Source organism: Nicotiana tabacum, chromosome 16 (genome assembly GCF_000715075.1).
Source record: "Nicotiana tabacum cultivar K326 chromosome 16, ASM71507v2, whole genome shotgun sequence".
Taxonomy (NCBI): Eukaryota; Viridiplantae; Streptophyta; class Magnoliopsida; order Solanales; family Solanaceae; genus Nicotiana; species Nicotiana tabacum.
In genome coordinates this window covers 12,057,139-12,069,290 of record NC_134095.1, presented here as the reverse complement: position 1 = coordinate 12,069,290, position 12,152 = coordinate 12,057,139, and the positions used below count along the sequence as shown (strand labels likewise).

General features: G+C 34.7%; 1 protein-coding gene across 1 annotated transcript; it reads left to right on the top strand.

Moving 5' to 3' along the window:
* The first annotated feature begins 8,502 nt into the window (after positions 1-8,502).
* Positions 8,503-11,863, top strand: LOC107825859 (annexin D5). Its single transcript, XM_075232600.1, has 6 exons — positions 8,503-8,657; positions 9,325-9,470; positions 9,719-9,935; positions 10,387-10,604; positions 10,677-10,766; positions 11,182-11,863. The coding sequence occupies exons 1-6, from the start codon at positions 8,582-8,584 to the stop codon at positions 11,383-11,385; spliced, it is 951 nt and encodes a 316-aa protein (XP_075088701.1). The 5' UTR covers positions 8,503-8,581; the 3' UTR covers positions 11,386-11,863.
* Positions 11,864-12,152: the final 289 nt, after the last annotated feature.

Sequence of the window (12,152 nt, the reverse complement as noted above, 5' to 3'; positions counted from 1 at the left end):
CCTTGAGATATTTCCAAGCAAATGAAAAGTAAAATAACGAAGCAATGTTAGTCAACTTGGAGCTACTCGATGAGCGCAGGAACTTGGCGCATATAAGAATGGTAGTCCAAAAGCAGAGAATGGAAAGATATTATAATTGAAGATCTAACCTCCATTATTTCAAAGTAGGAGACTTGGTCTTAAGGAAAGTAACTCAAAACACCCGAGAGCTCAACGTAGAGAAGCTATGTCCAACATTGGAAGGCCTCTAGTGGGTTTCAGCTATCACCGGGAAATGTTCATACAAATTGAAGAATCAAGATGGAGAAAAGTTTCCCAGTAACTAGAACATGGCACACCTTAAAAGATATTATTGCTGATGAACATCACCTGTACTGAAAGTATGTGCTGCACTCGTTTTCCCTTCGTCCAGTTTTTGTCCCAATTGAGTTTTTCTAGTAAGGTTTTTATGAGGCAGCAACGGAAAGCATACTACAAAGAAAGCTTCAAGAGCAACAATAAGACCTTCTAATAACAAGGCACACAACGAAGAACCACGCGGACGGTTAGTAAATCTTTCGCTTGATAGAAAAATTCCTACTGGGAATTAAGTTTGCTACCGAACAAAGGTTACCCGACCATTCGCAAGTGCAAACCACTAAAGGATTGTTAGATAGTATTTTTCTCGATAGCATAAATTCTTAAAGGGAAGCGAAGTTTGTCACCGAGTTGAATATTGTCTAGCAATTCATTAGTGGGTCCCTCAAAGGTGCAAAATCTCTAGTGTTCCAATTCACATTCGAACACTGGTGGGAATGATATGAGGATACGACAACAATGGCTGCCACGTCGACCGAGAAACGAAAATCAGAAACATAGTTGTATCATCGGGATCGGGGACTGCGCGGCCAGCCCCGTAGAAACAAGTTGTACAAGTTAATCACAAGTATTGACAATTTCTTTTTAGCATAACAAATGCTTATGTACTTTTTGAAAATGGAAGGAATAAAGTGAAGTCCTTTTATTTCTATCTTGTTTCCAGTCGGAACGATGAATTGACTTTGTCATTTGAAAGTTAAACAAGTACTTCAAATGCTAGTGTCGTAATGAATAGGAGACGTCCTCTTCAAGAGCACCATAAATGTAAGAAGGCCCTCTCTTATAAAAACCCTCGTGTTAAAGGGTTGATTTCGTAAGAACTTATGCCCGGAATTAAAATGTCTTCAGGGAAAAATACACCCGAAGCTTGCACAAAAAGACGCAAAAAGCAAACTTGCGCAAATACTTATGAAAACTCTCACATTAAAGGGTTGATTTTGGATGAGTTTGCGCTCGAAATACAGATGCTTTTGGGGGAAAAATACACCCAAGGCCTTACATAATCAGACACAAACATTAAAACTTGCGCAAAACACTTAGGCAAAAGAAAAAAGGGAGTGCAAAACTTGCATAAACGTTCAAATGAAAGAAATACTCAAACAATGCTTGAGAAAAATGATATCTTTATTTATAATAACATGCAAAGTGGCACGGATACAAAAGTTGAAGAAAAATAAAAGCTAAAACGCTGCATCTCCAGAACCCAGAGGAAGAGAAGTGTTCGCGCCCCTAGGGGAAGCGGGTAAATTCGCCGATGCCTCAACATTTTGGCCTTCATCATTTTGGCCCTCAGCATCATCACCTTCCAGTTCCTCTTCAGTTCCGAGAACTCAAAACCGGAACCAAAAGGATTAAAAGCATCAGGCTAGGTTGGAAGACCCTTTTTTGCAGCTAACTCCAGCTCAAGGGCCTTAGCAATTTCGCATCAAAGTCAATGATACCCGTTTTAGCCTCTTACAAGGTTTTCTCCTCATACTGTACATAACATAAGTTTCCTCAACAAAGAGGGAAGTCGCCTGGTGCTTGAGTTCTTCTTTAAGTTGGTTAACTTCGGCGGAAAGGTATTCCCCGGTGGATCTAATGGACTTGAGGCTAACGTCAAGTTCGCGGACAGTAGAGCTGAAAATTCTATTATGCTCAATGGCTTTCTTATACTTCTACTCCAATTGGGCATATGTCATCCCTACACATTAAGCTCTTCAGTCTTGGAATTCAAGGTTGCCTTTAAATTGATCAATCTTCCAGCGGAGGCAGCCTCACTATTGGATGCAACAAGAACGACATTATGAACTTCAACCCATTTGGCCTTAGACTCTTCAACCCATCTGAGGAAGAGGAACATCTTCTTCTCGGGCGGACGCGGTCGGTGGAGATGATGTAGCAGTTATTGGCGGAAGAATTAGGAAAGAAGGTTATAAAGCAGATGACGTTGAAGGATGAGAAGTAGTTGCGGCAAATGTAGTGCTGTTGTTAGTTGCTCATCAACTGAAGACGGCAAGGGCCTGGTACTTAGCCTCATGATACCGGGCATAACGACTGGGATCAGGTAATGAGAGTTGGTATTTTCCACAATTTCAAACTCCACCAAAGCGCCGAGACATCGTCCATGGTTGGTATAACTAACTCAACAGGTTGAGCATCCTGTTGAGATAATAAGGATCATCGTCTTATATGAAGAGAAGCTCCTTCATCACTAGCATCTCCATCATCATCAATCATCACGGTGTCTATAACCGGCCCAGGCAGGGGGCTCGTTACCACGACTTTCAAATACGACTTGGGGGTGGTATTCTTCACCCTCTTATTCTTTCCCTCGATTGAGGAGGAATGCTTTTTATTTGGTTGCTTCTTCTTCGGGCGGGGACTCCGTGATGAAACACCTATACCCGAAGCAGGCTCAGATATACCTGTTCGAGTAAGAGCCTCCTGAAGCAGCCTCGCCGCATCAGCAGGATCAGCCAAAACGTCCTCCTCGGGGACCACAACTGATCCCGCAAGTAGACTTGATTTTAGAAAAGAGGGAGAAGGGATCAATCAATTTCCTTATGTAAAAAGCAAAAACGAGATTTGTCTAAGTTACCATGAGTTTTGGCCTTCCACCCGTATTTGAGGGCCAGTTATTTCCATGTGCGAGTTTCGGGCGTAGTGACGTCCAAGATTTTCTAAATCCACTGGTCCAAGCCTTTAACCCTAGGTGGAACCTATCGAGTTGCTGAAGCAAGCAAAGGATAGATGATCAATACGAATATGAAAATTTCTAATGAAAGAAATATTAAACAAGGAACTTACGAGTACGGTTCCATAATTTCGGAAAGGATGAAGTCGTTGTCGGAATGATATCATTGGTGGCAACTGCAGTAAACCATTCCATCTACCTACGGTCGTTATCATCATCCATGCTAGATAATAGTGCATAGTTGTTGCATTTGCTGAAGTTTATCATTCCCCCGCAGAAGACTTTGGGGGAATAGAGATTCATCACATGAGCTAAAGATAGCTCCTCTCCCGTCTCTTGGCACAATCATATAAGACAAACAATCGTCTTCCACATAGAAGGACTCACTTGTGCCAAACACACCTGGTAGCGGAGGTAGAACTCCGCAATAACGAAGTCAAGCTCTCCATTCAAAGAAAACTCTTCCAAAGTAAAGGGATACGCGTAAATATATGTAAAACCCTCCTTAGGTAGGGACACTCGCTCTGTTAGATCAGGAGAAATAATGTCCAAATCTTGGCAGCGGCAATCTTCCTTCACAACAAAAATACTAGAAGGACGGATGGAAGAAGGGTATCTTCTAAGGGTCCACGTGCGGGGTTAGTCGAAGGGAATTTCTCTTCGAAGTCTTTTGTTGTAACAAAACTTCTAGAGATGATGGAACCCACTGTTAGAGGAGCAACGTCCTCTGCTTTGCTCTTTCTCTTTGAAGAACTGATGTTCTTTGAATAAGAAGCCATTATATGTTACAGATAAAGGGAAAAAAAATTCGTTTGAAGGAAGTTAAAGAAAGGTTGAAGAACAATAAAGAAGGTTCTAGGAAGTTTGGAGAGTTATGGAGTATGAGTAAAGAAGATTGATGCGTATAGGTAAAGGTTTAGGCGGCTAAATTGGTGACCATGGTTACCTCAATAACCGGCAAAAACTATGCTGAATCGTGGGATGACGCGTGTTCGGGGAATTAAATGCGGAGAGACGTGCATCTAATAAACCTCAGAAGCTTTTCAGAAGGAATCATAGTAGTTCCTGCCAAAAAGAGTATTTGTACCAACTTCTTGGTGACACAATGTTATGCCACCGGAAAGCAGGGGGACTATCTATATATGGTAAAATACGATATGCTAAATGACCGCTTAAGATAGTGACACGTGGAACTTAAAGCGGGGAACAGTTAGAACCTAAGGCAATTGTCTCGTTTGTTACTGGGAGGAATGACACTCATAAAGAGGCAATAAATACCCTCCGTCCGGTAGCATTTAATGGAGAATATTTCATAGCATTTAGTGCAATGCCCTTTACAAAAGGATATGACATTCATGCCTGCCGTTACACACTCTTCAATGGACCTCATAATTGGCATTAAAGATGGGCTTGATCCTAGGTCCTTATTCTCTATGTTTAACTATAAATAGTGAGCTTTATTACTATTGTAAGGACACAACTTTTCCGGCAAACTTACGCTATAACTGATTAAAAGCTTTATACAATTTACTTTCTTATTCTTTAGTTTCATCACTGTTGTGCCTGGAAGCTCCCCGGAATCACTGTTTTTTGTTATTTCATCTTAATTTCAAGGCTAAGTATTGCATATTTCTTTAATTATTTCATTATTTCCGGATCAAATTGATTCACTTGTTTAGAAACCACGTATAAATTCAACTGTACCGTTTTATGAATAAACAATCACCAAAAATATTTTTTTGAAAAGTATTTTTAAAAAAGGTACTTCTCAAAATAAACTGATTTTAGAAGCTTGGCCAAACAGGCTATTAGTTCCATATTGAGTTTACCTCTAAACTGAAGTTTCTTAGGAGAGTCTTTTGATTTCTCTTTTTAATGTAAGCATGGTTAGATTAATGAAAGAGAATAAATATGATTTATCACATAGGACATTTCTCACATAAGAGTACTTCAATTGCTCATAAAAGCGTCTGTTAGTTCAATTTTTGTTAAATATATATATTGACCTATGGAACAGCTTATATATAGCTCTAGTATATCGAATGAATTGAATTTATACTTCATCAAGTTTTTTATTAATTAAAAAATCGATAAAATCAAACTAACAATAGAAAGAATCTAATTTATTTACTTTTGATTTTAATGAATCGAACCGTGAACACCTTAAGCTGTTTGGTTATACGAATAAGGGATAAAAATTTCATAATAAAATATAAAATTATTTACTTAGTGTTTGGCTGAAATTTTAATTTCGGGTTCAATAATTTCGAGATTGTTTATACTACTATATATAAGATAATTTCTTCCAATAACATAGCAAAAAAAAAAACACATTTGACCTTCATCAATTAGTAAAAATATATTAATTGAATAATCTCATTTTTATTTAATTATATAATGTAATCTCACATTATCATCGTGCTATTACTTATTTGCAAGAAAAAGGAGCCTGACAACTTGTTTGGATGGTTGTTACCAATCATATTGTATCGTATCGTATTGTTAATTTAAATATAATGTTTGTTTTGATTGTTACTTAAATTTCATTGTATCGTATCGTTAAATTCATCGTTACATAATGACAAAAAGTGTCACTTTATGGAACAACTAGTAAATATGATCGCGCTTCGCACGGTTAAATTAACGATACGGTAATTTTTCTTATACCGAAATATTAAAAGAGTTGCCGACAGTAGATACTTAATTTTGTACCTCCATCTCAATTATTTTCTTAAAATTTCTAGTTGATACGTTTAAGTTAAATACTTCTATTTTCAAAATTTAAGAATTTAGTAAATCAATATTTATTTAATTTTACTTTTCTTTACCTTTTTAAAAAGAAAAAAAATAGTTCTAATTCTCCAAATACAAAAAACAAAATTATCATTTAATACTTCCCATTACCTTAACATTTTGAATTTTTTTTTCATCCGATTTGAATTCTCGTTTCCCTTTTTTGTCATTTTTCTTGTTGATAATCTATCCTTTGGTTTTTAATCTTTTTTTTTTCTATCGTTTTTCATTTTGATAATTTCATCCCACCTCTTTTCCTTATACTATTTATTTTAATTCATTATAACATTATTTTCCGTATATCCTTCCTTAAATAACCTAAGTCAATTCTCCTTTCTGCTCTTACTAATTAAGTCAATTTCTCTCTTAATTAATCTTTTTGTATGTTATATTTTGTACTACATAAAAAAGTCAAAAATTAATTTTTATATAATTTTAATTATATTTCCCTCTTATCCCCTCTCTCTCTCTCACACATCTCTTTATAAAAGTAATCTGATGTTAAAAATAAAAGTTATACATTTAAATGTTTAACAAAATATTATATATAAAGAGTTGTAGCCATAATACATATTTTTTTCTTTATGTTATCTTCTGGTTTCGTTTTCTTTCTAATATTTCATACTCTTCAGTTCCTCCATAAAATCAGAAACCATTATCCTTCCTTAAATAACCAAACCAACAACTTATGCAATATTTCAAAAAATTAATACTCTCTTGATTAATTCCTCCTACCATTCATATATATATATATATATATATATATACTTAGTATAATCAGTTCTAAGATTCAAAAAAGGATATTTTTACACCAATGAAAAGGCAAAACTATTACCTATGAACTCACTACAATTATAAGCCCGCGACAGATTAAGAGTAACAAAATATGCATACACCGTTGATGATAGCGTCTTCATCAAGCTTGTATTTGACTCCCCAAATACTGTCACTTGTAGCGACATATGTTCTTCTCTTTCCCATTCCATAACTAACAACCAAAAGATTTAAGATGAAAGAACCTTTGGGAGGGAAAAAAAATCTTTCTATAGAGAGAGCTTCAAATAAAAAGAGACAATAAAAATGAATGATTATAGATGAAGAGAAAAGAGTTATGTGATGGAGAAGATATGACTTAGTACTTATAGTAAAAAAAAAGTAACCAATAAAATTGATAATTTAAGTTGGGTAATGTTGACCATTATTGTAGTTTAATTAGCATTATGAGTACTATGATTAATTGCATCAGTTACAACTTTAATAACAACCATTTCACTTTTTCTCTTGGAAAGAAGAATATATATATTTAATAGAAAAGCAAGAGAAAAAGGCAAAAAATTAAGAAAAAAAGATAAGTGCTTTTCTTGGCCAAGGAGAGGTGCCAAGTCAACATTCTTTTTCCCTCCTTTATATATAGATAGATAGATTGATTGATTTGGTGTGATGATGTCATTTCCTTGCTTTTTCCCCCTCTTATATTGCCCTCTTTATTATTAAATAATTATATTTTATCTCTTATCCTGCTTTTTTTTTTACTAATAATTCTATTTTATGTTTTTTTTTTAATTAGTAATGTTGCAAGTTTATTTTTCATATTGTTGGTAGGTAATATTATAAAATGACAATAAATAATATAATTTATCCAAATATTATATTTATCAAACAATACAATACAATAAGGTACAATACAATAGGATACATTATTAAACAACATACTCCTTCCGGTCCACAATAAGTGACCAATTCGCTTTTGGCACATCCATTAAAAAAAATACTAAATTCTATACAAAAATACCTAGTATGATTAAACTACCCTTAATTAAATATTTAATGCGGGAAGTAAAAAACTTTTAGGAATATGTACATAAAGGTAATTTTGTAGAAATAAATTGAATTCTTTCTTGATTATATAAAGGGACACTTATTTTGGATCAAAATAAAAAGCAAATTGGTCACTTATTGTAGACCGCAGAAAATATAACAACAAGTAGAGTTTGTGGTAGGGGTGTTATTCGGTCGGTACGGTACGGTATTTAGACATTTCGTTTCGGTATTCGGTTTCTTAAAATGCTATACCAATACCGTACCTAATTAAATTCGGTATGATTCGGTTTTTCTCTTTTCGATTTCGGTTTATTCGGTTCGGTAACTTCGATTTATTCGGTTTGAATACTAACTAGTGCATAGAGTCATAAACGGTAATATTCTTAATTAAAGTACTCGAAAGTACAAAACTAAAAATGTTTGTTGACAAAAGTGTTGTCCAAAACCAGTAAATATCAACCCAGAGAGAGAAAACTGTACATAAAAGAAGAAATTTGATCATTAGAAATGTTCTGTTACTTGCTTAGAGTTAATTGATGAATTAGAGAATAAAGGAAAATAAAATTTTAGATTTCTTATATTTATGTTATAACTAATAATATATGTATTGTGTAATATAATATATATTTCGATATAGTATTCGTATTTTGATATTTTATTTTGAAATATCAAATACCATACCTAATACTAATTTTATTTTAAACTTAAACCAAATACCAAAATATCGAATACAAAATACCAAAATTTTCGATTTCTGTATGTCAAACAAAGCCTCGATTGAAAGACGTTACATATACGAAAAGGCTTGTTGTAAGGTAGACTTGCAGTAGACTGGTTGTTGACCAACTGACAAGGGCGTGTGTTTTATTTTATTTTATTATTATTTATTCAACAGGGAGAGAGAAAGGGGAAAAGAAAGCAGAGAAGAGAGAAATGGCTACCCTGATTGTTCCTCCAGTTTTATCTTCGCCTCGCGATGACGCCATGCAACTTTACAAAGCTTTCAAGGGTAAAATTATTCCTCAGCAATAATTCATGTTTTCCCCTCCTTTAACTTTAGATCATTTCTTGTTCTTCTTTGTATAGGGTTTGGAGTGTTCTCTTTGGTTTGATTTGTCTTCTGTACTTTAATTCATCGTCCTTTGTGGCTTCCATGTCTTTTTCTTTCTAAAATATTGAATTTTTGTTGAGGATGAGTTACTGCTCTCATGAATTAAGCTTCAATCATGACAAAAAAGAAAAATCAGAAGAGCCAGCTTGCTTTTAACATTTAAAAAAAAAAAAGCTAAAATTGTTTAAGAAGAGAGAAAGATAGTTGTTATTATGATGATACTACTATTAGGTGTGATTCAGGTATTATTATCTGTGTAGATTTTCCTAAATGCTTTCTAGAATTGTACAAGTAACCCTAGCTAAACAAAGAGGAAATGCATAGGTTGAGAGAATTTTCGAAATTTAGCACATCCTAGTTTTGAAATTGCAGTGTGCTGCTATCAGGAACAGATAAATGTGATCATCCAATTTTGGCTTAGTTTCCAGGATTGAGTAATTTCTTATGAGTGCATATAGTACTTTAAAATCAAGAAGGTGACTTAAAAAGTGGTACCATTCATTAAGTTATCGTGTGTTGCTATTCTGCTTGCCTTTGAGTGAATTACTTGGCTTGTGCAATGCAGGATTTGGATGTGATAAAAAAGCACTCATTAACATCCTTGCCCATCGTGATGCAACTCAGCGTGCTCTTATTCAACAAGAATACAGAGCTATGTATTCTGAAGAGCTAACCAAACGCTTGGCCAAAGAGCTTAGCGGTAATCTTGAGGTATTGATGGCGGGTAGAAATTCTGGGATAATCTTTGATAACTCTATAACTTGTCACTATTGTTATTAAGCAATAATTGTAGAGGGCTGAAACTTATTGCATTCAAAGAAAAGATTTAAAATGTTAGGGCAGCAGGAACATCAAAAACAAATGAAACTGCATTTGGCAAAATTTGTGATCCCTCCTTTAGCCTTTTCTCTTTCAAGCTTCTGTTTCTTCATCTCCTTTATCATTTTGAATGTTTCCAGAAAGCAGTCTTGCTTTGGATGCATGATCCAGCTGGAAGGGATGCTATCCTAGTGAGGCGGGCTTTGAGTGGTGACACTATTGATCTCAGAGCTGCCACAGAAGTGATATGCTCACGGACTCCTTCTCAAATACTACATTTCAAACAACTTTATCATTCCATGAATGGTATCTACCTTGAGCATGATATTGAACTTCACGCATCTGGTGATCATAAAAGGTAGTCGCTCTCTACGTTTTCCCTGTTAAATGATGATCATAAAGCTATTTGGATTACTTAAAAGAGGATAACCATGCCTAGAAATAACTTTGAAGTAAATGAGTAGTAGTAGATTGTTGAACTTTGATTTTATGCAGTTATAGTCTTTGGGAAAGATGAGGGGAAAATGAGGAGCTGTGAAATAACTCTTGTATTTATATCATTTACCATTTTTGGCTGGGGCACCGGGCACCTTTGTCTTTATTAATTGGAATTGAGGTGCATTATCTGGTCATGACCTTATCCTAGTATTGTATCTGATTCCAATTCATTAGTTATTCTTGTGGAGTCTTACTTTCCTGATGCAAATTGGAGTCTACCTTGTATTATCTATACAATTTAAACAAGTAATTGCATTTATTGCTTCTTATGAAAGAAGATATTGATGTATTATCTTCTCTTAATCACTACAGTTGCTTCTAGCATTTGTAAGCACGATGCGCTATGAAGGCCCAGAAGTTGACAGAGCTACTGTGGATTATGATGCTAAAGCTCTTTTCAAAGCTGGGGAGAAGAAATTGGGAACTGATGAGAAGACTTTTATACGAATTTTCTCTGAACGAAGCAGGGCACACTTGGCTGCTGTTAGTGCTGCTTATCACAGCATGTATGGCAGGGAATTGAAAAAGGTAAGCTGACTTATTTCAAAAACCTATTCGGATTTCCAATTTTTGCTGACCAATGGACCGCAACTGCTACAGGCTGTAAAAAACGAAACCTCTGGACACTTTGAGTTTGCCCTCTTGACTATTTTGCAGTGTGCTGAGAATCCAGCAAAATACTTTGCGAAGGTATAGGTTACATTTATTTAAATCTTATGAAGTTACCAGTTTCAAAAAATTCTTATCAAGTTATGAACACAATTACCATTCTGCCTATAACATGGAAAATTTTGAACTCGTGCTTCTGGTTAGCTCTTTCTTTTTCCTCAAATGATATTGCTCCCTTTTCATTATTTTTTAATACTTGGAATTGTGGATGTCGTTTACTTCTGTTATTTTTCTTTACCTTCCTTTACTCGGACTTGAAGCAAAAGATTTTGTATCTTCTGACTTCTGTAAGCTTACCTCATGAAAACAGGAGAACAAGGATATTAACTTACAAATATCCCTCTCCTTTTCTGAGTTTTTAGCTAAACATGAAGCAACTACTTAACCATTCTCTTCTGCTGTTTATCTGCACCTTACATATGTTTGATGGATGCAGGAGTTGCACAAGGCAATGAAGGGCTTGGGGACGAATGATACGACTCTCATTCGGATAGTAGTCACACGAACTGAGATCGATATGCAGTATATAAAAGCAGAGTACCAGAAAAAGCATAAGAAATCTCTGAATGAGGCAGTTCATTCGGAGACTTCTGGTGATTATCGGACCTTTCTTCTATCTCTTCTGGGTCCTGGTCACTAATGAAGAGTGAACACCATATAGCAGGTGTTTGAAGTGTGCCATCAGTGTTGAAACCCATATGTGTAAAGCAGGAAGTTTCTGTTGCATGTGAGTAAGCCATAAACAATTATGCGTTTACTCTCTCTTAATTGATTTGTGCTCAATTGTGAGTTTGGTTGGACATCCTTTTATTTTAGCCTTAATGCTAAACGTGTGATCTCTCAGAATGGTGTTGTAAAGGTGTGCCTTCAGATCGTCACTTAAGAATCATCTTTGACTTTTGAGTATTCTTGTGACAAATGTGATTCTAGTTCGGGGGGGGAAAAGAATCGCCTTTTGCTCTTTCTTTTTGTCTTGCTTTCAATAGTAAAATTATACTACTATAAGTTTCCCCCCTCCCCCTAAATAGTACTCCATTGTTCCAATTATGTTACATTATTTCTTTATTGGTCTTTTTAAAAAGGCCACATTTTTATATTAACAATAATTTAATTTTAAATTTTTTATTTTATTTTTAATGAGAAACTTTTAAAGTTTTTGTGTATATGATATACTTAAGACCATAAGTTTTATAATCGTGTAAATGTTAACTAATTTTGGATGACCAGCCGTTCAAAATCAATTAATAATAATTTATATATTTAACTAGGTTACAACAAAATTTTGAAGGCCATTTATCAAATAATAGATAATTGATATAATAAATAACTTATTTAAATTAATTTCAAACCGTTGGAAATTTATTAAACAATAAACAATTTAACTTGCTAATTGATATAACAGCAAAT

Excerpts from the sequence above, each read along its gene's own strand:
- LOC107825859 (XM_075232600.1), top strand. The coding sequence starts at position 8,582 with ATGGCTACCCTGATTGTTCCTCCAGTTTTATCTTCGCCTCGCGATGAC. Across the intron at positions 9,936-10,386 it reads CGCATCTGGTGATCATAAAA|AGTTGCTTCTAGCATTTGTA; the intron begins GGTAGTCGCTCT and ends CTTAATCACTAC. Across the intron at positions 10,605-10,676 it reads ATGGCAGGGAATTGAAAAAG|GCTGTAAAAAACGAAACCTC; the intron begins GTAAGCTGACTT and ends CAACTGCTACAG.